The 27,780-nt window shown below is 42.2% G+C and overlaps 1 protein-coding gene across 1 annotated transcript in view; it reads right to left on the minus strand.

Moving 5' to 3' along the window:
- Positions 1–27,780, minus strand: part of Mthfd1l (methylenetetrahydrofolate dehydrogenase (NADP+ dependent) 1 like) — a 189,341-nt gene that overhangs the window by 151,436 nt on the left and 10,125 nt on the right. The window contains exons 5-8 of the mRNA XM_027939442.3: positions 24,634–24,758; positions 22,736–22,836; positions 21,523–21,659; positions 5,330–5,441 (exon numbers count right to left, since the gene is read on the minus strand). Of these exons, the coding sequence (XP_027795243.2) occupies positions 5,330–5,441; positions 21,523–21,659; positions 22,736–22,836; positions 24,634–24,758 (475 nt within the window). The remainder of the gene's footprint in view (positions 1–5,329; positions 5,442–21,522; positions 21,660–22,735; positions 22,837–24,633; positions 24,759–27,780) is intronic.

A 27,780-nucleotide genomic window follows, 5' to 3' on the forward strand; every position in this document is an offset into this window, starting at 1 on the left:
TTTTCAAAATGGAAAGGCACTGGTAAGAACACTACTTTTCCCTTCTTAGTTATCACTTGCAAAATTTATGAAAACTTAACACACATGCAAAATACTTTAGCCTACATCCTTCCTTAGAGGAAAGAAATGTTTTTAACAGCAACTTTTCTTAATTAAGAAACTATTGTCTTCTTTCTTTGGACTACTCTACTCTTAAATTATCCACTTTGCTGACAGTCCGTGCAAGAAAGCACAAAAAACACTTAAAAGTATGTGTTTTGTGATGTTCTATTGTCAGATGTATTAAGGGTGTTGGGAAATCATGTCCCTCAGGTATTGTTTAAAGATTAGCAGCACTTCAGTTTTATAAATCATATCTAGGCAAAAGCTAAAGTCAGAGAATGAGAGAGATTTGTTTTGTTTTGTTTTAACCCCTAGAGATCTGATCTTAAGATCTTGCCCATCTATTATGGAAAAGAAATATGCTTTTCTCATTCTTCTGTCTTTAAGTGCTAGAGAAATAAGGCAAAGCTCCATTCCAGGAGTTGGTATCAATTTATAAATGCATGTTCCAAGAACACAATCACAAATACCCATGTGAGTGAAGAATATTTCATCTACACAATTACACAGTAAAAAATTCCTCCTGTAATTTCAGTCACTTGAATGACATGGAGCTTATTAGCAAATGTGAGAATACACTACTTTGAAAGCTGAATGATTGATTGCTGATATGTCTAAACCATCCCACAAATGATTTCAACAAGCAGGATGAGCTATGTGAGGAATAGAGCCAACAAACGAGACCAAGCCTCGTAAAGTCTCCAGCCCAAGATGGCGGGTGGCACACACCACACTCCTCTCTCCTCCCAGCACAAAGTACATCTGGAGTGACTTAAAGGAAATGCATCCAGAGCAGTAAAAAGGGTGCCACGAATGGACCAGAAGTCACAAGAAATTTGTGAAAGTAGCAACTATGACCAGATGGATGAGAAACCAGCATAAAAGAAACTGTAACTCCAATATGAATGGAATCCAGTGACTACGACTGTGTAAAACTCTTTCTTCCTCATGGACCCCTGGAAAAGCTCAAAGCTCAGAGTCAACATGTATCAGAAGAGGATGGACAAAGTGGACATCTTCAGGACACCAGAGGAAGCTAACTTGGCTTCCAAACAGTACTGCCTCTGATTTTCATGCACAGTAGATAAATGTCTGCTACTAGCTAAGTTAATGGTTGACTTATTAAAAACCATGTAATTAAAAATATCAATGACTTAGAAGTACCATATTGCTTTATTTTCCTTTTCTACATTCAAATAAAATTAGTTTATACTAATATGACTTTTTGTGGAAAAAAATGTAAAACAGTTATCTGACAGTGATGGGATCAAAAGTTATTTTTATTTTCTTCTGTATACTAATCTGTATTTTGCCAATTTCCTATCGCGAACATTGCCTTTGTAGAAAGAATCGATGAGATCATAAAACTGAATTTAAAATTCTAAATCCAATGAATTAGAAGCAATTAAGAGTTGTAACTCGGTAGTCAGGAATACATTCTCAGTGAACTTAAAGGCTAAAAAGACTTTAGGAAGGAAATCATTATTTTAGCCCCCTGCCTGTGTGAAGACAGGACTCTACCTGGAAGCTGTCTACAGTCTGGGCCTGAGAGGCACCGGGGGACCAGAGTGCAACAGGGGTCCCTTCTCAAGTCATGGATGGGTCTCTCCACTTCCCATTAAATGCTGTCCTTTAACTCATGGTTCCCCAGAAAAAGTCAATGAAATCACTTTGAAAGACAGCCTTTCATTTACAATATTTTCACGATAACCAAACTTTCTGCAAAAGGAACACGTAAGGCTCACTGCTATGCTGTCCCTAGAAGTCAGAACAGTCCCGTCCCTGATGTGAGCTGTCTGGAGACCACCCTAGGGAGTTTGGCAGAATAGAAGAAGTGCAAGGAGCCGAGGGAAATCTTTGTCTTCCTGTCCTCTCTGCTATACGACAGGAGCTCAGCTCTGGCCTAGGACACCCTTCTTACTGCAAAAGTGCTCTATGAACCCAAAGATCAAATGCAAAGATTTTTTTCCCTATTTGGGATGGCAAGTTATTCTGAAATATGTACGCAAAGTTTTAAAATCAGGAAGAACTGAAAAGTAGAAATTAATACAGATAAAACTTTTTAGAAAAACACTATTGATTAGTTTTTCTGTTAAATATACTGATGTTGTAAAATAAAAAGGTAACATGCAATAAATAAAATTAGTACAAGTCATTTAGAATAATTTTGTGACAGTGCCCTCAAGAGTTGCCCTCCTAGCTCATACCACCTGAATCCCACTACTGAATGGCAGTATATTACACTTTTTAAAAACTATATATTCTAAGAAATGAAAAAAGGAATATAATTAAAATTTGAGTGTCAACATATATAGGCAAGCCTTTTGGAATGACTGAAACCAAACCGAGAAGGAATTAACACGGGGCTGCATATTCTAAACGATGTACTCCCTTTAAAAGAGGAAAAAATTAAATATATTTTATTTAGAGCTAATTAACATTTGACATGGAAACTGGCAATAGATTGAAGGGGTAGATCCAAAATACCTAGGATTTCTAGAAAAAATAAAGGAAATCAGGTAACACATACAATGGATTTTAGAATCAATTTCAAAAGTTATAAGCAAATATCCTTATTTTATTCCAAATGCATTAGGGTCATTACTAAATAGTAAGCATGCTAATTCCTAAAACTTCTTACGTACTCAGAATCTCACTAGACTTCTTTGGGCATGATTTTTCAAATAGAACCATATACTCTACTGAACCAAAGTCTGAAAGCTGTTTTATATTGGAGAGAAGGCAGGAGTGAGGTGGCAGAGGGGGGAACAGAAGAAGCAGACCAACGTTTATTGCAGCTTACATGAAAGAAGAACTGTACAATTGAGGTATTGTCTCATTTATTTCTCCCAATTGCCTTGTTTCCATTTCATCCACAAGGAAATTGAAGAACAGAGAACTCAAGTGATTTCCTTAAAGTCACACAGTTATAACTGCAATGAAATTCAGTTTAAAAAACAAAACAACAACAAAAACATCTCTGGTGTGTGTGTGTGTGTGTGTGTGTGTGTGTGTGTGTGTGTGTGGTGTGCAGGGGATTGAACCCAGGGTCTTCAGCATGCCAGGCAAACACTGTACTACTGAGCTACAACCCTAGAATTTTTTTTATTATTATTTTTTAAATGCTTATTTTTTACTTATAGGCGGACACAATGTCTTTATTTTACTTTATGTGGTGCTGAGGATCAAACCCCTTGCCTCACACATGCTGGGCAAGCACTCTACCTCTGAGCCACAAACCCAGCCCTTATTATTATTTTTAAAGACAAATCTTGCTTAGTCACCTATGCTGGCCTCCAACTCGCCATCCTCCAGCCTCAGCCCTGCAAGGAGCTGGGATTATAGGGTGTCACCATGCCCAGGCACCAATGCTCTTTGCTTTAAGTCTGGAAGCCCTAACTCCAAAATCCATGCTCTTTCCTCTCCCCCTTCTCTCACACAAAGGAAGGCCCAAGGCCCCTCAGGATCCTATAGTCCATTACTATGAGCCGTGGGATGCAACCTATGGTCCTTCCCTGATGTCACACTAAAAACAGCTATGTTAGCTTAAAATGATGCTGTAAAGCACTCTGAACCACCGGGCTGCTGTTTTGACTTTGTTCTCTAGGCCTGGGACATAACCAGCTTCCCTGTTCTGAAAGGTCCATCAGCCATAAGGCCTCATACTGGAATACCAAACGGTCTTGCTTAGGGTGGGCTCTGCTCTTTAACAAGCAAGCCGTTCCGAGCTCACACTACATTTCTTCCATTTAAAATAATTTTTAGTAATAAAAGCTGTGATTATTCTTATAGCTAGAAAACAGATCACTGCCATTTACAAACTGTTTTAAAATCTATACATTCAACTCCTGCAACAGTGGAATGAATAGACCCAATGTTGGGTGTAATTGTTTTCTGAGCACTACTTCTGGGACATCAGCCATCAGGAAAATCTCTCCAAGGATTAGATATTCAATAACATGCCTCTGCAGAATTACCTCGCCATAAATCACCGGGTCCCGTCTATTTTCACACAGGGGAAGAGGAGGAGGAGGGACTCTGTACGTTTAGGACGAGATGAAAATCTCATCATGAAACGCTGCCTTCACTCAGCCACAAGGGTATTAAAAGTTTTTCTGGTCTTAAGTTTAAACAAAAACACTTCTCCTTTTAATAATGTTTCAAAGAGCCTACTCGTTGTTTAGAGTGGCAAGAGTATGACAAGAGGAGAAGGAAACTTGCTAATAACTTACTCCTAGGTTCAATTTTCATAGTAATCCAAGTCACTAAGATGAAACTAACTATGAAGAAATGCAGTGCTGTTATGGACGGCACTTGGAACACGTCCACCTGTATAATCAGCGTGGGACTTTTCACCTTGTCTCCACAGCTGCCCCGTCAGCCCTGTGTTGAAGTGGGGACAAGTTCAGGGAAACCTCTCTGAAATGTCTAACTTAAAAACTACAACCAGACTACAATGTGGAGTCCACGTTTACTCACTCATTCAAAGGTCAACATTGACTGAGAGCTTACTATGTGTCAGGTACCATTTTAGGCCCTGGGCATTAAAAAAAAAAATCAACAAGAAAACTCCAGATAAAATTTAAAATTAACAGAACCAGATACAATTTAAAGTTAACTACTATGAAATCATTAAATCAAAATAGAAGGCTTTGGTCTTTTATGCTCCAGCATGTCCCCCCCTGCCCCCCATTGTGATATTGAAACCTATTGTTTTTAGGAACACCTTTTTCAAAAATAAGAGTTCTAAAGAGAAATGTTATTAAAATTAAGGCAGTTTCACTAAATAAAACATATGTCACTTTCATATAATAGAGTTTAAAGGGATCCTAAAAGAATAGTAGAAAAATAGATCTATAGTAGAAAAGTAGATTTAAAAATCTATGAAAGTAGATTCACCTATCTCCAGCCAAAACTGCCCAAATTACTCCAAATATAAATGTCAATAAAATAATAGCACCTCAGAAACACACTCTTTTGGAGGGAGGGATTGAACTCAGGGACCCTGATCTACATCCCCAGCCCTTTTTATTTCTTTTCTTTTCTTTTTTTTTTTGAGACAGGGTCTCGCTAACTTGCTGAGGATGGTTTTGAACTTGCGTTTTCTGCCTCAGCCTCCCAAGTAGCTGGAATTCAGGTGTGTGCCACCATGCTCCTCTGCAAGACCAAGTCCCCCCACACTCCTTCTGTCCTCGTCAGGGGCCCCCACCAACGCTGGGACCTTTACCTGACAGGAAGTCGTGGAAGCAGTTGAGAATAGTGGTTCCTGGTTGGATCCAAGACAGTGGAATCTCTTCAGGCTTAGGTGAGCCCAAGACCACAATGTCAGCCTCTTGAAGCTAAAAGGAAAAAGAGAAATGTTTTAATCATGGCACAAAGACATGACTACCTGCTGGTGTCAGCTGAATCGCTGAATGTAACAGACAACAGTCACAGATCCAGAGTTTTGTTCCAAACCGCAGACGTGGAATCCCACGACTAACTCCTTTCAAGCATGTTAGTGCGAACTGAACAAGCCCAATGCATCCTACAAAGGAGAGGAAACGGAACGGCAAGGATGTCTTCATGGTGGGCACATGGCTATCCACACTGTGAGCATTATCATCTGACCACAATATCAAGCCAAAGGATGGACCTTTACTGATGGCCACAGGAAAGAGAAAGAAGGGTGGACGAGAGTGGCATCCTGGCTTTGCCTTAGGAGGAAAACAGGGGCTGTGATGGTGAAGTCCGACCAGCACAGTCCTTTCCTGGACAGTGGTAACATCAAGATTTGTCCCTGATGGATTTCTACTATGTCCACAGAAGGACCCTAAAGAGCCAGAGAAAATCTCACTTTCCTTGAGGCCCAAATTCGCCTTTCATCCCACTAATTTTTTTTTTTTTTTTTGGTCTGAAAAAGAGGAAAAAATGCAAGCCCAACTACAAAACGCCTCTGGCACATCCATCCTGCATTTTGATAACTGGCACTGCAGGAACCCACCTGGCAGGAGGGCTGCTTCTAGAATAGGCTAACAGGTTACTCCTGATGTTACAAGAACTGCTGGTCCAGGAACCACAGAGTAACGGATAATTCCAAACGGGTCCACACACAGAGGGAAAGGTGAATAAAGAATATCAGCTAAACTTGCCCAGGTCAGCTGGGTGCTGTTAGTACCATCTCACTGAGTTCCCCACGTATGTGAGGTTGGCTCTACTTCCTATGTTCATTTAGTGGGCAAGGAAACAGAGGCTCACGGAGCTCACATGCCCACGGGTCTGTGCTGTGTCTCTTGGAGATACTCTACAAGGGAGACGGGGAAAGCTGCCTGCCTTCTACTCTCCAGTGCTGATGGTCCAACCCCCACTGGCTTTTCTACGGATGTCACTGCCATGCAACTGACTAGAGTCTCTGGAATGAGGCATTTAGAGTGCCAGAAGACATAACCCTAAAATGTGCCCACCACCACTACCACTACCCAACCACCCAACCACCCAGCACAGATGCTCTCTCAGCTGGGTTAGCTGGTCCCTGAAGGTCTAGGGAAACAAACTAGCTCCTCTGCTGAGAATTCTGAACACTGGGCCAGAGAAGGCATCGAGTGATGTCTTTTTCCTTTGTGGTCCTAGGGATAGAGCCCAGGGCCTCACATATGCTAGTTAAGCACTCTGTCACTGAGCTACATCCCCAGGTGTAAATGATGTCTTACAGGAATCTTGGAACAAGAGATGGTAAGGAGGGGATAGAGATGCCCAAGTCCTACCTGATTTATGAACAAAGAACCCAAGATCAAGGCTAGTTTCACATTCCCTTGATACTGAGGAGCAGGAGAACAATTTAAATGTGTGTCTTTTCATAAGGCCAATAGAGCCAATGTTTTTGGTTGGTGCATTATAATTATATATAATAGTGGGTAAAGTCTACTTTTAGAAGGTAACAGCTGGAAAATATGCAGTCAGTTTGATCATACAAATAGGGAAAAGCACGATTGCTTTTCAGCATGTCAGGTTATTAAAGCCCCACAAGCAAAAGAACACACTGAAGTGGTGTTGCACTGAATCTAGAGATTAATCACCATCAAAAGAAAGGAGAAAATCTTTTCAAAACATTCGCCTAAATAACCATTTTTTTTCTATGCTACCGGGTCATAACATGGCCAAACTCCACTACGTTTGCAGCTAATCTCCCCAGGAATCTGCTCCATTCAAGTTGCATACCATCTCTACTGATAGATGTGAAAAGCACCTAGACTTTTAGGTGATGTTATATTTAGGGGGGGAAAAAGTTCTGGTGGGAGAGGATTTTAAACATCTGTTTTCAAAAGTGTATTTCTTCATTGTCAAGTTCAACCCCAGTAATTCTCAAAAGAAACAAGGATGTTTAAAGCTTGCTGCAGATCAGCAGATGAGAAACTCCACTTTGCTAGACTGTCCTGCACCATAGCAGCAAAACCAGAACATGTTAAGGCCTCTATAAAAAGGAGGTGCATAGAAAGAATGCTGAAATGTTCACATTGGAAAATGCCAAGGACCGCACGTTCACACGAGTCCCCTAAGAACAATTAGGTTTTGACACATGGTGTCTTAGATACAACCTGTTCTTTTCATTACCTATAAATCTCAGGAATCTCACTCCAACCTCTTCACTCCATACCTACACACAACTCCAAAGTGGGCTGTGCTAATAAGCAACTGGGGGACAGCTGATCCCCACAGAGAAAAGATAAAGAATCCCCTCCCTTAGCAATGATCACATCGTAGATGCTAATTCTTTCTGGAAAGGAAGAGTACTAGCTAGATGCTTCCATCAATAAATAATCCACCGAGGAAGAGGGAAGATTTTAATGAGCTCAAATTCAAGGAGAATTATCTTCTCGCTGGCTGTTCCTGCTTTCCTCTTCCCACATGGGAAAGGCCTTGGCCAAAGCCTGGCTAGAAACTTAACCTCATAACAAAATATTGCTTTCTCTGCCGAGACTGGAGTAGGGTAGCTTAAAGTGAACCACCCACTCCCCAGGCAGAGGCCCAAATGTTAAAACAATACTGAGACACAGATATGCAGACACTGGTGGGGAGTGTGGAGGGACGCCACAGTGATTAGATAATGTGCAAACTATTCTTCTTCAGGCCAATGACTTTCCGGAGGAGCAAGCATCAGAGTAGGAAGGGAGTGGAGTGAGGAACGAAGATGTGATTTCAGAAGTTTTATGAATTACCCATTTTTTAAATTTAACAAATACAATAAACTTAAAAAAGATTTTAGCTAGAACTAGTACTACCCTCTTGGTTAGAAGACAGACCTTATCTTCTGCTATCAGGAGATAAAGGACACATGTGGGCATCTCAGGTATGAGATGTGTATATACATCAAAAGTTGGAATAGGTTAAAAAAAAAAGTTGAAATGTTTTTTGTTGTTTTTTTGAAGAATTGTAGTTTCTATTACCTGGGACATGTGATTTCTATATCCTTCAACTGCTGCCAACATTGAATTTCTACTTATTTTTCCTCATACAATGCAGGCAGTAAGCTTGACTAGTATTTAACATCTGGGAAGATATTGGGATTCTTGATCAGCCCCTGTGTTGGCCAACCAGCTGTCACACTCTAGGCAAGGGAGACGCCAGCCACACCCACGTGGTCCCACACTTCAGGTTTCACTTTCTACACACAGGCTTACAGGAACCTGGATAAGTGGCTCTGGGCATCACATTATGCTCCAGGGCAGATTCTGCACAACACCTTGTACCAGGACATAGAAAGTGTGCACAAAAACCCTATGTCACAAGGGGCTCCTTGAGTATCTCATGACCAAGTCCTAAAAATAATTTAATGTCTTCTTTTACAAAATGTCAGTTTTCCTTTATAAAATGTCAGAATTTCCAGATTCACAAAAGCTTTCTTTCTTTCTTTTCTTTTTGGTACTGAGGACTGAACTCAGGGGCACTCAGCCACATCCTGAGCTCTATTTTGTATTTTATTTAGAGACAGGGTCTCACTGAATTGCTGCCCCCGGCTCACAAAAGCCTTAATAACAGTGGTGATCAGGCTGGGCTAGCTGCCTGGCTGCCCCCACACAGTCAGGGGTTTCAGGAAGGCTTCTCGGGAGGCTGGACTGAGATTGGGATAGAGGGAGTAACAGGAAAGGCAGGAAGAGAGACCTCTGAGGGGAGGCTGGCAGGGAGCTGGTGCACAGGTCTGGACTGAGAAGGTAGGGTGTATGGGGTGCAGGTCTGTACGCAGCAACCCACAGACAGAAGTTAAGACCAGAAGGTTGGATGAGACTCCCCTGGGGGAGAGTGAGAATGGGAAGGACAAGGAGTACATGGCCCAGAGGCCTAGGGGACCGCAGGAAGGGGGCTTCCACACAGGCTAAGGGAAAGGGGAGTGGTCAACACGTTCACAGGACGCCCAGTGGTTAAGTAGGATAAAAACAGAAGACACGTGTGGCAATTAGAAACCCATTCACAACTTCCCCAAAGAGCCACTGAGCCTGGCCCATCTTTTCCCCTCGATAGCACGTTGCCCACACATGGAAATTCCACTCAGGCAGAGCTTTTCACAAGCAGATTCCCTGCTTATTCACAATTTTCTGAACTTAGGACATCAAATATCTAATTTGAAATTTACCAAACATCTACCATGCGATGACTGCTCTATCTGTGAATCCGTATCCACGTTTTCCTGAAATACTAGGCATACTACAAACCAGGAATGTGCAAATAACTGTGTAACTACTCCACGACGAGAGGTCAAGCCACTCATGTGTTCGTTCAGATGCTGTCATACTCTGGCAAGATAAGACCTGACAACTGCAGCAGAAGGCATTTCCTCTGCTTCGTGCCACCCATGAGCTCATCCTGGGAGGACCTTTTTTCCTTTCAGGAATTGAGTGTGTTTCTGTTTTTCACTCTTGTTTGTGATCAGTAAAACAGATTATTGGCTTTTAAATAAAAGACTTCTTGTAGGGTTATTTCATGAATCAGAATGGACAACTGGGAGTTGTGAGTCCAGCATATATCCACCGGATCCTCCCCTTCAGGGGTAATAAGTGACCTCTGTTTTCCTAACTGTTCCTCTGTTCGGCTCTTACTTCATCGTTCAACTGCCCAATGTGTGAGAAGAGAGTATCGGAGACACTCGGTGGTGTCCAAAATTGCTAGGAAAGACAGTTACTCTTTCTTCAAGTGGGCTTGACGCTTCCAGAAGTTATGACAGATGATACAGGAAAATGCAACCTCAAATCTAGTAAGGGATTCGCTCTGGCCGATTCCACCAAAAACAATTCCCTTCCTCACACTCTAGGAAAAAAGTTTAAAAGTAGGGCAGATCCTCCTTCCCACCACAGACTCAGAACCACGGAGAATAAAAAGGAGGAAATGCTCCAGTTACAGTTCCCAGAGCAACAATGAGCAAGCTGAGCCTGGCAGGGGAGCGACAGGCCCGGGCTGCATGTCTGTGCTGCTAGCCACACACTGTACCCCACACACTGGGTTCACATTCACGCCAATCCGTGTCGCCATGGGAAACGCAGCTTTGCTTTTCCCAATGCTTAAGCTTTCAATGCTCAACTCCACATCGCACGTCTACAGATTTGCTGTCCGCATCCCTCTTCCTTGGAGAGCTCTCAGGGTCTCGGTTGCTCCCCTGAGAAGAGAGGAATCCAGGTGCAATAGGAAGGACGGTCCAGGTGGAGTCACGCCACCTGGATTCAAGTTCAGACTCTGCTTCTTATCAGTGACGATAAAGGCCCAGGCTCTCTGGCAAGCAAGATATTCATTTTTCAGGGTTGTAACAGAAATAACAGAAATCTCTGCACAAATAGGAGGTGCTTTTTTATTATAGATTATGTGTAAGACTTTCCCATTGAAAGATTCTAATTCTATATCCTCAAAAAGCACTCACGTTACAGTATAGAAAAGTACACAGAAGATGATATGCAAATGGCCCAAGGTGATTCTTTTTTTTTCTTTTGGTCCTAGGGATTGAACCCAGGGGTATTTTACGACTGAGCCACAACCCCAGCCCTTTTTTTGTATTTTATTTAGAAACAGGATCTTGCTGAGTTTATTAGGGCCTCACAAAATTGCTGAGGCTGGCTTTGAGCTCGTGATCCTCCTGCCTCAGCCCCTCAAACAGCTGGGATTATAGACGTGTGCCACGGCACCCAGCCTGAAGGTGATCCTACTAGCCTGTTCTCTGCAGAGCACAGGCCTGGAGCCCCTCAGCTGGGACCATGACAGCCCTCTTTTGTGAAATGTACATCTTGCTTCCCCATCTGGTCCCTGATGACCACAGGATGTATCTGCAGTTGGCCGCAGCTGACTGCAAAGTTACATGGACTGCCTGAAGGCTGACCCTGATCCCACAGTTCAGAGGACAGTTCAGGCTCCAGACAAGGTTTCCAACAGAGAAACAGGACACGACATCAGATTCCACTGCACTGTTTGTCACGCTGGCTCCACCACCCAGGGACCCCAGCACCATGCCTAATGCCGTCTATGAGAACACATGCCAATCCAATCAACCTCCAACACCTACCATGTCACCCTGTCAGACTGAAATTAGAGCACTTTGCCTGTAAGAAATGGGAAGGGCCTTTGGGGAGGAAGAAATGCAGGGAAAAGTGGAGATAGAGGGTGTTTTCATTGCTTTTCTGCTCACATATTTAATAAGAACAATAGTACATTTCTCCTGGTTTTCAGTTTATCAGCTTAAATTCTGAACCATGTAAGACTAATAAAACTATCAGTTTCCATGGTTCCACTTGATCTCACATGGTCAATAGTTTCACCATGTTTTCTCACAAATGCTTTTCTCAACACTGCTAAATATAAGGGGCTGATAGTCTGGCTGTTAAAAAAAGTACTCACCAGCTGTGTCTCTGGTGTTGATAAGTAAATACAGTGACCAGGCTTCTTGAAGGGAAGCCAAAACAATGGGAACTAACATATAAATATCCAGAAACAAAGCTCAGGGGCCATGTCAGTCCTGTCCACTGAACTACACACTCTCAAGACACCTGGGTATTGGCTCAGCACAGCTGAGAAAGTCCCGTTGAAGCTGACCTGAGGATCCACACACCTGACCAGGTGCCCTCTTAGCACACACCATCCCTTCAGCAGAGGGAGCTTGCAGGCCTGGTGACAAGTCCCAGGTCCCAGGGAGGAGACAACATTCAGTCTCCTTCACGCTCTTATGACTATGTCTCTGGGATGATAAACAATTGGCATAAAACTCCGATGTTGGCATTTGAGCTGGGAGGTGTCTTTGGTTTTAAAATTTAGAGACTTTATGTGAGTATCTGCCATAAGAGCTGATGTGCTCAGTGGTTTAAAACACAAGCTGTATCACCACCTGCATCCTTTTTATTATATGATCTCTGGAAAATCCCTCCTCTGAGCCTGTTTCTTCATCTGTAATATGGGGACAATGACAGTTTTGCCTAACAGGGCAGGTGTGTCAAATCACAGAGATAACATTAGTAAGTGCCTGGCCTGCAGAATCCATTCACTCAACTAATGTTAGCCATCATCATTGCGGAATGGTACCGTCCCAAGTGTAGCCTCTCCTGCAAAAAGAAGTGTCCTGTATGTAACTCACTAATCCAAGTCCACGTCAAAAGCTAAGGGCTCCCCAGCCTCATGCCCATCCTAGCACAAATACATTTGGAATTTTCCAGTGCACCTTTTAAAGGCTTTTAGGAGCCATGCTGGGTGTTAAATTTAAACTGGAGAGAGCTCTGTGACAATGTAACCTTGCTCAAACAAAAAATCAGACACTTTGATGCTTCAAATGTGCAAGACCCATATTTTTCCTTTTTCTGTGAGCACTGGTTTTGAGGGTCTCTGTGCTCAAGAGGAGAAACGAGATCTTCTGACCAAAACAAGAACAGTTCTCTCGTTTTTAGGTTCTTTCTTCTGCTCACAGCTGGGATTCACCTGATTTGTTCCAGCTGCAGTCCGTTGCGGTCTCCTCCTCCAGCTGTGCTCTGACCACAGGTTCAGCAGAGACTCTCAAGGGAGCAAGCCTAGTGGTGCCTGCCAACCTCTCGCTGCCAAGGAGCGGGTACCACTCTACCTCGGGAACACCGGGGGCAGAACATCCTCTCTCTTCAGATGGGTTTGGGTGTAACATAAAATCTTCAGGGCAAGGAAGAGGGTTACCTCCAGATCAAGGCTAATTCCCAGTGGCGAAATTGCAGGTGGGTGGCTTTGTCACAGTGAGCGTGAGGGCCTGCATTTGTGTGGAGGAAGTGAAGGAAGCAGGGGAATTCCTCAGCCCTACCACAAAACAGGAGCCCCAGTGCTATGGCTTAGGCTCAGCTGATGCTCGACAGCAATCCGCGAATCTGGACCGAAACCCAGATCTTCCTCCCTTCCCCACCCCAGGACACCCATGGAACTGCAGGAGGCGTCTCAAAGCCTGGAAGGGACGCACAGGAACAAAGCAGGAACTTATTCTCCATTTTCAACGACCAACTCCAATGAGCACAAGTTATAAAGCTACCAAAACAGAAGGCTATTCTGTTCCTATAGAACTCAGAAGGCAAATCTCAGCTCTATATGCTCCGGCTCCTTGATTTTAGGCATCAATCAGTAATCTACAAGAGCCCATTTTTCTGTTACTATAACGAAATACCCATGATTCATAACTTTATAAAGAAAAAAAGTTTCAGCCGGGTGCGGTGGTGCATGCCCACAACCCCAGCAACTCAGGAGGCTGAGGGGAGAGGATCGTAGGTTTGAGGTCAGCCTGCATAACTTATTGAGACCCTGTCTCAAAATAAAGAATAAAAAATAAAAAGGTCTGAGGATGTAGTTCAATAGTGAGTGCCCCTGGGTTCAATCCCCAGTACTGGAAAAAAGTAGGAGAGAGTTAATTTGGCTTTTGGTTTTGGAGGTTCAAGAGCTTGATGCTGGTTTCTGCTCAGCTCTGGAGAAGGCCTTGTAGCTGATGCAGTCACAGCGGTAGGAGTGCAAGTGAGACAAAGTCAGAACAGGGAGGGGCCTACTGACCTCCCACTAGGAGCCACCCCTTAAAGGTCCTATCACCTCTTTTTTTTTTTTGGCGGGGGGGGGGGGGGGAGTATAGCAGGGATTGAACTCAGGGGCACTCAACCACTGAGCCCCATCCCCAGCCCTATTTTGTATTTAGAGAAAGGATCTCACTGAGTTGCTTAGCACCTCGCTTTTGCTGAGGTTGGCTTTGAACTCACGATCCTCCTGCCTCAACCCCCTGAGCTGCTGGGATTATAGGCATGTGTCACTGTACCCAGTAAGGTCCCATCACCTTTTAGCATTGCCACACCGGAAACCAAGCTTCTAATGAACGCTTGGGGGACACATTCAAGCCACATCCAAGCCATAGCAGTAGCCATAAAATACCCTTAGATTTAAGTAGGCAGATAGAGAAAAGTTCCATTTTTATTTCACCAACTCAATGTAATTGTTACTCCAAATATTAAGACCTAAACATATTAACTGGTCAATCGGAGATCCCCAGGAGACAGATTCTGAAGTGGAACGACTCCTAGTTTCTATCATAAGAATCACAGGAAGGATGTGGTCTATGGCTTTGAGGAAAAGGGCTCTTTGCTAACTACCTAAAGACTGGCCACAGCCGGGCACATGCTCTGCTCAGTCCTTCGTCTCTCTGGGACATAGTCTCTTAGGATTCCTTTTCACTGGGATGAACTCACTGCTAGGAGACGTAGACCTCCCATCCCATCCCCCATCATGCACTGGAGGCAGGCCGACCAGGCTTCCCGTGAAGGGCAACAGCCCACACTATTCTATTCACTATCTACTTAACAATGGGATTGACAAGCCTAATTATTTAATTCCATCTCACAACAGCCTGAGACAGGCAGTGCTGTGATCCCCGTCCCGCACACGAGAAAACAGGCCCAGGGCAGGTGAGCAACAGCTGAGGCCCAAACCCAGCGCAGTCTGTCTCCAAAATTAGGGCTCTGATGTTTGAGGACAGAAGTCAATGTACTTGACTGTCTACCTTGGAGAGCAGTTCTTGCTGGGTATAGCGCCTGTCTGATAATTTACAGTCATCCCACACCTGTAAGACTACCTGTATTTTGGGAGGGGGCAGACAGAGCTCTAGGTACTGTAGTCCCATCCTGCTGCCTCAATCCCGCACACGGGCAGCTGTGAAGAGCCCCAGCCAGATGTCCAACAGGGGGCCCAATTCTGGGTCAGGGACAAATACAGTCATACTCTGCATAACGACTTTTTTTTTTCTTGTGGTGCTGGGGATTGAACCCAGGGCCTTGTGCATGTGAAGCAAGCACTCTACCAACTGAGCTGTATCCCCAGTCCTGCATAACGACTTTTTAGTCAACGATAGGCCACACACACAACAGTGGTCCCTTAAGATTATGTCACCTAGGGATGTCGTAGCTGTCTATTTACGGAAGTACACTTCCTAATGTTTGCACCATGAATACCTAACAACGCATTTCTCAGAACATACCCACTGTGCAGGTCACGTGCCTGTCAGCATGGGAGGCAAGTTTTCAAAGATAATGTCCTCCCACTTAGTGGCCGCGTTCCTTTGTCCTCTTCTTTCCCCAGCTCTTTCATCACTGCTGGGAGGGAGAAGCTAAATGGACAATAATCTTAGGTGCCCTTTGCTAGTGTAGGAAGCAGAAGGACCAGGCGGTCGTGTGTGGAGGAGGTGGGGCAGCCTGATGCAGATGTGTACGGGCCGGGTAAAGGCCAAAACACTTCAAGGACAAGTGTGGGGAGCCCTGGTGCTTTCTTTCCTTGTTCTTGGCTACACAGATAAGGCAATAACGTGAAAGCTGGCAGCCTCTGAGATTCACGACAGTGCCGTCACAGCACTAGGGACTTGGTGAGGAAATGGACATCAAGTCTTAAAGAGAACTTCTTGTAAATGTGGAAACAGGAAACAGTTCCCCATTTCCAGTTTCTCTTGAGAAAAGCATGCCACTTGATCCTTCTCAAAGTTATGATGGGATTCACCCCAAAGTACAGAGTCAAGGTGATTTGCTTCCATAATAAAAAAGTACTTTGAAAAATGTCTTTGTTTTTCAAAAATACAGATACAACGAGCAAAGGGATCTGTGACAGCTGTGAAAACATCCAACTGCCAGAGAAGGCATTTTCTCTTTCTACCACAGCTGTTCAGTGCAGGCAAGGTTTATTTTCCTCTTCCACTAAGCTTCCAAATAGAAAATTTGGGGCCCTCAAGAGCAAAATAGGGGCGAGGATGTAGCTCAGCAGTAGAACACTTACCCAACAAATGCAAGGTCCTGTGTTCCACGCTCAGCACCAACCTACTCACAAAAATAGCACTCTTTTATTTTCTTGAGTAGGCTGCCACCATGTGGCCACCACTAAAAATGCACACAGCTTTGGTAATTTGCAAGACCACATTCCTGAGCTGTCCTAAAACAAGTAAGCATTGCATCAATTAGATCCACCTGCTATGCAAACAGTCCAACTCTCAGTCACAGACACCCGCTGTCCCTGGCAGAGCTGCAACTCACTCCTGATTTCTTCTCTCATCCCAACATGAGGAACATGTATTTTTAGATCTTGTTCTACAGACAGCAGTCTCCCCTTATCCACGGGGGACACATTCCAAGACCCCCAGGTGGATGACGGAAACCTTAGATGAGCCATATATATATATATATATACTGCTTTTTCATACAAATACATCCCTTGATAAACTTTCACCTTTTCACTTAAAGGAGGCAGTTCTCAGCTTCCTCCACAGCTTGTCTGATTGCCAGCACCACTGCTCCCATGCTTCAGAGCCGTTATTGGGTAAAACGAAGGCCAGCTGAACACAAGCACTGCGATGCCCCCACACTGGGTCTGATAACCACGACGGCTACTGAGGGACAAGTGGGTGGGCAGCACATTCAGGGTGGATGTGCCAGACGACAGGGTGACGCGTCCAGGACAGCGTGAAGGGAGGAGGTGCACGACTTCGTTGCACTCCTCGGAACAGCACACGATTTGAAACATGAATTGCTTATTTCGGAATTTTCCATCTAATATTGTCGGACCTCAGTTGAACCCAGATAACTGAGAACACTGGGAGTGAAACTGCAGCTAAGCAGGGGCTCCTGTAACGTATCACGCTACATGTGCTCATTTTATTTAACTTTGCTTTGCTTAAAATGCACGAGCTGCACTATCCTTTTCTGAAATGAAACACTTAAGGAAATATTTCAGACGTGAAAATAAAAGAGTAATGTAACACATCTGGACACTGGTCAGGGAAAAGATAAAATGCACATGCTCCACACATCTCCTGACTCTGAAAAAGTCCATTAAGCTAAAGAGCCAACTTTCTCTTTTAAGGTATCCAACTTTAATAATGTTAGAAAGTAACTCAAAAAACGCTAAAAAATGACCAATGACTCGAATTTATTTATTTATTTAGGTACTGGGGATTTAACCCAGTGGCACTTTACTACTGAGCCACATCCCCAGCTCTTTATTTTTAATTTTTCTCTTTTTTGAGAGAGGGTCTCACATATTAGTTCCTTATTTGCCCCTGGATTTCTAAAATAATTTTTTTTTTCAATTGCTGGTAATCAACTCTTAAAACAAAACAAAAAAAAACCTGTTGTGATCTAGGAGTTCACTTTGGTTAAGTCACAGTATGCTGAAAAACACCATTAATTTAAGTGTTGCCAGTTCACTATCTCACGCACCCCCCCTTTCATACTCCAGACATTCATGAGTAGCAATGTTTAGTTTCTTCTTTACAAGTTATTATTTCATTAAAGTTCACTCAAACCAACACCTTGAAAAAGTCAAAGAGGCTTAGCATTTTTTCTTCAGCAAGTATAAATAAGAAATACAACACATTAAATATTAAAATGAAATTTAAGAAAGTGGGAAGAGGGCAAGAACACAACTAATTCAAAGATGGACGGTTAATACCTGCTAAGCCCTAAGTGCAGGCCAGGCAGTCTAGTCTAAGCGCTGTGCGGAGGCTGTCCCCTTGGCCAGCAACCTCACGAGGGAGCCAGCGTGACCAGCTTCATGCACAGTGGAAGGTCTTACTGAAGGTCCCCCTGTGGGTAAACGGTCAAGCCACGACTGGTACCCAAGAGAACAAGATAGGAAGAGAGACTAAGATGGAAATCCAGAGAAGAAAAAGGAGGAGAGACTGAGTCCTTGAAGGAGGGAGGGAAGGACAGGGTCTCCCCCACCTCCTGTCTGCCAGGATGGATGCTCCTCCCCCCACCCCCACTCTCAAGGTCACATGCAGGGTGATAAGCCATCCCCACTTCAAGGTTGTCAATCCACTCCTCTTTCTGGTTCTCTGATTTGGAGTTTTGATGAAGAATAACAAAGGGAATAAAAAATAATTTTAGTATTAAAAAAGAAAGGACATGAAGGTCCCTGGGTCTCCCTCCTTTCCCTTCCATTAACACGTTGCCCACATTTTTCTGATTTCATAGTTCCCAGACATTTCTTCATAGTTTTACTTCATATGTTCCTGTAGCATAGATTTAGACTTCTATAATTGGTGTGGTAGGCAATATGCCCTTCTGTAATTGGCTTTTTCTTCCCCTTCACTGAATGCTATTTTTAAAGATTCTTCTATTGATATTTATAGCCCTAGGTTATTAATTTTCACTGTGTGCACATCATTCTGCTTCAAGCATGACTATCTATATACTCAACCTACAACTGCACTGATTTATCCATTCACCCTCGTGGGCACTGGGTCACCATTCATGTTAATGGATGATAAACATGCTGCTTTAACCATTCTTTTCTTTCCTACTTTTTTTTCTTTTTTTTGTCTGTGTGGAGCTGGGGATGGAACCCAGGGCGCTGAGAATGCTAGGCAAGGCTCCACCACCGAACTACAGCCCCCTCCCCTGAGCATTTTTAAATATGTCGTCTTCTTGTACGTATTCCCAGAGCTTGTCTATGACACATTTTCACAGTGAAATTTCAGGGTTGAAGGGTGTCCTTCAACTCTATTAAATAGCTTTTCAAGGTGCTTATTTCAATTTAAATCCCTTACAGCGATACGTGATTCCCTACAGCTCCACAAATGTCAGACTGTCACCTGTTTCCCAATATGACTGGTGAACTTAAACAGGAAGCCAGGGAACTTTTCATGTGTCTTTTAATCACCATGATCCTCACCTATGAATGGCCTGTTATTTGCCCACTTTTCCTATGGACTGTCTTTTTCTTTCTGACTTAGAGGAGTCCAAGATTCTAATTACCAGCTAAATGTTCGCTGTAAATATCTTCTAGCCTAAACCTGTCTTTTCACTTTTTTTCATGACTTCTTTTCAGAAAAGTGACTTTTTTTGTGTGTGTCTGAATGCAGTCTAATTTATATACCTTTTATTTAAGTGTTGTGCTTTCGGGGTTCTGTTTCTGATGAGTGTTTAGTGCTTCTTAACTAAGCAATTTCACTTTTTAAGTATATACATTAAGGAGCAGGAATTGGCAAAGAAGCTGTTTGTTTTTGTAAATAAAGCTTTTTATTTTTCAGTACTAGAGATTAAACCCAGAGCATCACACTGGTTAGGCAAACACTCAACCAGTAAGCCACATCTCCAACCAGGATGATCCAGAACTTGCCATCCTCCTGCCTCAGCCTCCATAGTAGCTGGGATTACTGACCCAAGTCAGTAGTAAATAAAATTTTACTGGAATTTAGCCACACGAGTTTACAGGGTAGACATTTTGGGTCTCTTAAGCGGTCCTTTCTATCTCAGCATCTTAAAAGCATACTCCTATGTTTTTGTCCTAGAAGACTTACAGTTTTGCTTCCCACATTTAGATCTTTAATCTAGAAGTGATTTTTTGTTGTTGTTGTTCAGAGTGTCAGGCTGGTACTTCTGTTTTATCCACATATATAACTAGTTTAAAAAGCATCATTTTTTAATTGTCAGTCCTTTCCCTATTGACCAGGAACACCTGCTCTTAAGTTTCCAAAGATGCATGAATCTGTTTACAAGTGTCTTTTCCTCTAATAGTCTATCTAATTACAATGAATATATTAATTCATACTAAGTTGAGGAACCCTTATCTGAAATGATTAGAAGTATTTTAAATTTTGGAGATTTTAGATTTGAAATTATCTGCATAGATGAGTTGGTTGAGCATCCCTAATCTGAGAATCCAAAATCTAAACTCTTGAAACTTTTTGAGTATCACATCAGTACAAAAAGTTTCAGATTCTGGAACATTTAGACTTTTGGATTAGGGATGTTCAACTTGTACACACATGGATAGGTCTCCTACTTACTATTTTTGCAAAACAGTCTTATTTTGTCTTCTATGCTTCCATGAAAACTTTTGAATCAATTTGTCAAATTCTACAAAAAATATCATGCCAGGATTTTGATTAAAATGTATAGATTAATTTGGAGACAACATAGTCTTACCTGTGAACATAGTATCTCTGCTTTGTTTTCTTAGTAACTTTCACTACAATTAAATAATTACTTTAAAAAATTTACATACAATTTTCATTAATTTCTTTTCCTTCTCTTTCTTTGTATTACTGTATTATCTAGAAATTCCAGTACAATGCCAACAGGCCCTCTTGTCTTTCCTAATTTTAAATGTGTCTAATATTTTCATTATTAAGTGAGGTTAAGAAACTCCTTTAGTTCGAGTGGGTTTTAAAAGTGTTTTAAAGAAAAACTCATAATGAATATTAGATTTTTTATCAAATGAGTTTTCTATACATACTATGGTAAGAACATAGTTTTAAATTTGATTTTCAATGTTAAATCACCCTGGCAAACCTAAAATAAACCAAATTCAGTGGTATTTGATTTTATAAGATTTTCTCATGACTATTTCATCTATATTCACAGATAAAATCAACCTGTTAATTTTCCTTAGCATGTTGTCCTTATGTGCTTTTGATACTCATAAAATGAGTTAGGACATGTTCCTTCTTTTTCCACTCACTGGAGAAAAGATGAGATTAGAACAATCTGTCCTTTGATTTGTAAAACCACCTGCTGTCTTTTTTTGTTTGCTTGCTTAGCAAGAAGACTGATTTAATGTCTTCAATGGAAATATGCTATTCAATTTTACCTAAGTCCACTTGGTAAGTTACATGGAAAGTCTTCATTTCATACACATTTTCAAATTCACAAGAGTAACAGTGTTCATAGTCTCCTTTTTAAAAAGCAATTTCTATTTCTGTGGTTATATTATTGGTGCCCTCTCTTTATCTTATTTTGGCCTGCGGTATGGCACTCTTTTCCAAGAACCAACTTTTGGCTTTGTTGATAATCTGTCACATATGTTTTCTATCGCACTAATATCTGCTTTTAAAGACTCCACGTTGCTCTTTCTCTAACTCCTGAAGTTAAGTGCTGTTTGTCCACTTCTAGTCCTTCCTTCTTCCTAGTATAAACGCTCGAGGCTGCACGTTTCCCACATGGAATTTACCTTGCTTTGAAGCTGGGGTGTCTTCCACTGGGAGATCATTGTCATGGACCCTTTTCTCTGGAACAGGCATTGAAGTGCAGCTTCCAAAGATCCATGAGCCCCTATCACCAAGACCTTCTTTCCATCTAAGCTGACACCTAACAACCAAATAAAAATTAAACATTATAAGAGAAGCCCAGATCTTTGCTCCCAGATAGACATAATTTAAGGAAAAACATTCTTTTAAAACTTGGCTCTTCAGCACCAACTCACAGAGACTATGAACCAGGAGTGGCACATTGTAATTAACAGAAATTCTCAGGTTACATCCTCTCAGTTCCACTCTCACTGCTGACGTTGTTTCTACAACGCGTTACTATGTTTTACTAGCCATACTTTCAGAATTGTCTGGTAAAGAGGCTTGGAATCATCCATCTTGATAACTCAGATAATGTAGAAACACCATATGTATGAATTAGCTCACAGTTCTGAGCCCAACGGTTATTGTCCAAAGGGTATAGTCTGAAAGTCAATCTTTGAACACAACTGCTGTGTATTTGTAGATTTTTGTTTTCTTCATGTTCGGGTAGGGAAGGGGCATCTACCTCTTTTCTATTCAAATTGGAGAAGTGAAAAATTTAGTTAGTGGAACTTTTATGTCTTCAGCTAGAAAGCCCCTAAATAATAAGATCTCAGTATTAATGTATTTATTTCCATTTTGGTGACATGAACTTTTCCTTTTGACTTGTAGGTCAAAAGGACAATGATGGAAATGAAGTCATGATTACTGAAAAACATATTGCTCATTAATAAGTCCCAGTCTAGATTTCTGGGTTCTACACTACATCAACAGCTTCTTCATTTCCGTCTCAAATGAGTCTTATCTAGACTTAGATAACAGATTTGAGAAACTGAAACCTGAAATTTCTCTGTGGTTATTTCAACCATTTCATGAGAGAAATGGAAAATGTTTATAACAGACTAACATTCATTTCTGCCATTTTCTCTTTCATATTCTCATATAATCAATCATACTATAAAAAGTTTTCAGTTATTCATTTGTATCTCCCGAAAGAAGAGAAAAATAAAGTCAACATTAAATATCACTCTGTGCTTCAATTAGAATCTTTCAGAAACAAATCCTTATTTTAAAAATAATATAATATTTTAAAAATCCTTATTTTAAAAATAACAGCAATAAATAGAAATTGGCATTCTCAAAGGAGCATCATACCTGATTTTCCAAGAAGTTCAATCACAGCTCTGGCAACAGGTGAGACGAAACATTCATGGGCATCCCCACGTACCAGCTTCCCCAGGTTGATATCAGTCACTCTGAATTGGAGAAGAAGGGAGGTGTTATGTGAAAACCCTAGTCTCAAACCACTTGACAGTAATTCACATAACCCTATGGCCAGGTTTGATGAAAGAATATATTAAATGAGAGTTAAAGGGGAGGCAGGAAGCGAAGGCCAATATCTTCTTAAAGCAGCCCCCCAAACTCCTCCCCCTGCCCCTCCGTGGGTATTCTGGTTCTGTGCACACACCAAGGACAGCACAGGACAGCACAGGGCTTCCCCTCACAACCACAGGGAAGGGTGCTCTGCTACTATGCTGTCTACTTTCCAACCTCAGACCAGTAAACTTGGGATTCACAGATCTGACCCCCCACGTGACTCAGTAGTCATCTCCTTGGCAAATCAAGGGGAAAAAAAATGAGTGATCACATGCTTTCGATGGCTTCTGTGCCTTTCCTTGTTCAAATCTAGGAAGAATGCCAGGCATAGTGGTGTATGCCTGTAATCCCAGTGACTTCCAGTGATGTGGGAGGCTGAGGCAGGAGTATCACAAGTTGGAGGCTAGCCTCAGCAATTTAGCAAGACCCCACCTCAAAATAAGTGGTGGAGCACCCCTGGGTTCAATATCTCCAGTACCACAAAAAAAAAAAAAAAAGAAAGAAAGAAAGAAAAAATGTTGGACAAACATCCAAAAACCAAGAAGCCTAAAATGATGGGCTCAATCCAGATTACTAACAAAATGAAGACAATATGTTTTCATAATTCTTTTTATAATATTCCTTGTAGGATAGATTTGAAACTACTGTTCCCTCAGACTATCAGGTTCTATAAATTTTTTCATTGATTAGAGCTTCTTCTCCCTTTGGGGTGAGTCTATTATACGATTACAAAATTTTCATGACAATAGATATGTTTTTTTCTGGTGGTGCTGGGGATTGAACCCAGGGCCTTGGGCATCCTCAGCTGGTGCTCTACCACTGACCTATACCCGCCGTCCTCAGCAGTCCCTAGTTTTACTCCCAGGCATAATGAAAGGACGGAAGGGAGGAAGCCTGGGTGTCTCAGGGAGGGAGCAGCCTCTCTAGCCCTGGAAGGAGATGCCAGATCTGGAGTTTAGCTTTATAAATTTGCTTACAACCGTGTAACCCTAAAGACACTGTTTCTTTTGGCCATAGTACAAAATTCTTTCCTATATTGCCAGGTAAAACAATGGGGGTTTTAATCCCCAGGAAATGTGCTGATTCTCCATTGTAGCCCAGACTGTCTCCATGTAACTTACATCACACCATGATGTGAAGCAAGAGACCAGCATCAGACAGAGCATGGATTCCTGCTCCTAGGCCTGTCTCCAATTTCAAATAAAATCTCGTACCATTAATAAAAGTATCTGTTTTGTTTTTCTCAACTGGTCTGGGGCTGAGGCAGAATATGGTACTGCTGGGGAATCAGGTCTTAGGTTTCTCCTCTGGTCTGGTAGAATTACCTTGGAAAAAGTATTAGAAGAGCAGGGTGGCCAGACTCTGTAAGACAGGAACTTGTTCAGACAATAGGAAGGTATAAGATTATTTCCAAAATGGCTCCTAAGCACTACAAAAGGACCAGTGTATTGTCCCAGATACAGAACTTTTCTACACAGAATTTTATAAGTTCTCAAACCCTTGAAATATTGAAAATGATTTTTTTTCATCTTCCAATCACTGACAGTTGCACAAAAAAACAAAAACGAAAACCCCAAAACAACAACAACAACAAAGAGAATTTAGGCGGAAAGAAATCTCAGTAGAAAAAATAATGTTGCAATAAATATTGATTATTATCTTTCATATTTTCTTACCCATCTACATCTTTCTCTGGTTTTAAGGCATTGAGGATTTTGTTGCTAAATAACTCCTCAGAGATCTGAAGGGCAAGGCCATGTACTCTATTGTCTTCATTAATCTTCAAGATTTCATCTATAATCTAAAGAGGAAAAAAAAAATACTTGTGTGGAAATAAGACCCAACAAAAGCAGCTTTATATTGAAAAATGGGTTCCTAATGCATCTGTTATCATTTCTTTTTACTCCTTTTCGAAGACTTTTGGTGTACATCACAATGAAGAAGTCTATTGCCTCTTTTCGTCACGTTTATAAAAGCTCAGAAAAAGCTTGGCTGAATTTTTTAGTGACCTCATAGTTCTTTTCACTACTCTGCCAGAAAAGAGCAAACAAAAGCAGAGCTTGATAGTTACTAAGGTCTAGATGGACAGAAGACGATCCCTGTCAACAGGTGTATTTTATCCCCAACACACCACAGGCTTTCAGGGAGGCTGGGAGGCATGGATCTCAAGCCCCCCCCCCCCAGGCTCTCTGGATCTAAATGGCACACAGGAAGCTTTCCCAATGGCTTTTGAGAGAGAAATTCTCAGCACACATAGTTCCTTTTTATAGGGAACACTAAAATAATTTATAACTTATGAAAATAGTTTGGGAAGCTGACATGAACTAGATGGTGAATAACTAGATGCCTCGCCAAAGAAGCAACATTTTTTTTCTTTCTCTGTTTACCACTTTTCTTATGCCAGAAGATAAGATCCTGATTCATTTTACATAACCAAATCATTTGCTCATGAGTAAGAAGATTCTAGCTCATGCATATGGATCTCACTTAGAGGAAGTATTGATTAATCATTTTTTCTATTGTCTAACAAAAATTATTGTAGCATTATTACCTAGCAGGGGAAGAAAATGATATCTGAGATACCAATTCAGAAAGAAAATTGTTTCATTCACTCAGCTATCTAGCTTGCTTCCTTCCACTGGGGATAGAACCCAGGATCAGGCTTGCTAGGCAAGCACTCCACCACTGAGCTACAACTGCACTCTTTTCTTTTTTAAATTTTGAGGTGGCGTCTTGCTAAGTTGCTCAGAATGGCCTCGAATCTGGGATCCTCAGCTTCCCAAGTAGCTGAGTTATAGGTGTGTACTGCTGTACCCGGGTGCTCACTATTTTTTTTACCCAATTAAAAAACAAACAAACAAACTTTTTTGTTTCAGTACTGGGGTTGAAGCCAAGGGCACTTCATCACTGAACTACATCCTCAGTCTTTCTCTGCTTCCCCCCTTCTAGTTTTAGTTTGAGACAAGGTCTCACTCAGTTGCAAGAGTCAGCCTCAAACTTGTGTTCCTCCTGCTTCAGCCTCCCAAGTTGCTGGAATTACTGGAGTGTGTCACTGTGTCCTGCCCAACATATAGGTTTGAAACACCTACTCTGCCTTAGTTCTAAGTAAAGGAAATAGCTGTGAACAAAACTGTCCCTGTAAACTTTATATTCTCATGGGAAGGCAAGACACTTCCCCTATCCAATAATAATATTAAAAGCTCTGGAAGGGATCAAAATGTGAAGAGAAACAAAGCAGGTTAAGGGGTAAAGGGCTGATAACGTGATGGCCGTGACCTCCAAGCAGAGCTCAGAATGTAGAGAGGGAACCTCTGTTGTCTGTATCTCAGATTTGGGAGAGGCCACAAAAGTCAAAATATCTTAGTAAATTAAGATATTCATTTTCAATGTAATACTCCATAACTCCACACTAATTTGCTTTATCAGAATTTCACTCCAGAAAAATAGAAAATAAACGACTCCTTGTCAAATAATAAGTCAGGGGCTGTGGATGACAGTGGCAAGATGACCTAAAGAAATGCATATTCTACGGCAGACGGTGGGTGTCCTGACTAATTGGCGAGCCAATTTTTCTGCATCAGGTGAACGCTGGTGCACAAGTGTCTTAATAGTCGTCACACTCTGAAATGATGTGCAGCAGAATCTGTTTGCCCATATCCGGTTTCTCTTCTTCCCTAGTAACTAACCTCTGATTTCTGGCTGAGGTAGTAAGTGATCTAAGGCCTCCTGGTATAAACACTACCTTTCCCAGCCTTCCTGTGGTCCCGCCAGGCAACTAGGACAGAACCAAGACAAGGGGAGAATTGTGGCCTTCAGGAAATCCTCTTACAGGGGAGAGAGGGAGCCTGTCTCTGTCCTCCCTTTCCCTTGCTACTGACAATGTTGAACTCTCTCTGGGCCTGAAAAGAGGGAAGGTTAGGAAACCTGCCCCCAATTTCTGTGTCCTGCCAAGAACTGCTTCTTCCTACAGGACTTAAGAAGACTCACAGATCACATAAGACATAGGCAAGAAATAAACTACCAGCATCCACCCTTAGTCTCATAAATGATTAGCTGATCACTTGTTCCCACTGCCCCTTCCTCCTTCCCAGGATGTGAGTCCTCTCTTCGTCTAGAGTGTCCACACTGTATATGTTACCTGCCTCGTAGTCACTAAGTAGCTGTCTGGTTATCAAATCAGTCACAGCATCGCAGTGCTTGTCTTCACGTAACCTTTATTTTACTTAATGATGGCCCAAAGCACAAGGGTAGGTATTGAAGCAGGCAATTCAGATACACCAAGGAGAAGCCACAAAGTGCTGTATCTCTAGGGTCTGGGATCATTGGGGGTTTCAGGTATCCACTGAGTGTCTTGGAACTTTTTGTCCCCCTTCCTCACTTTCCCTATTGTAACAGTCTCTTTCCATACCTTGAAAGAATGCTTCTTTACCAAGTCTGGATTTATTTTTATTTGATAGCAGCTAGAATGTGAGTGTGACTGGTAGAGTTGACTCTGTCATCATCGACCAGGCAAATAACAGAGTGCATGGTCCAGCAGGAAGGAGCTAAGCCTCGGACAACTCTGTGGTGCTACCAGCCTGGCTCTGCTGCCTTCTGAACTTCACTCATGTACAAGGAGATAAACTCCTCTGCTATTTAATACTCTGTTACTTGAGGCTTTCTATTCTATAAATCCCAACCTGATCCCTATAGAGGAAAGCCAGCCACAGGAGGCCCAGATCCACTGAAGGCCTGTGGTGTGTAGCCCAGCCCCCTCGCCACTGCTGATGGGGTGCTGCTTCTCCCGCTGGAGGTGACAGTGGGGAAGGCTGCTGGCAGAAACT

The sequence above is a fragment of the Marmota flaviventris genome, chromosome 6 (genome assembly GCF_047511675.1).
Source record: "Marmota flaviventris isolate mMarFla1 chromosome 6, mMarFla1.hap1, whole genome shotgun sequence".
In the NCBI taxonomy this organism is placed as follows: Eukaryota; Metazoa; Chordata; class Mammalia; order Rodentia; family Sciuridae; genus Marmota; species Marmota flaviventris.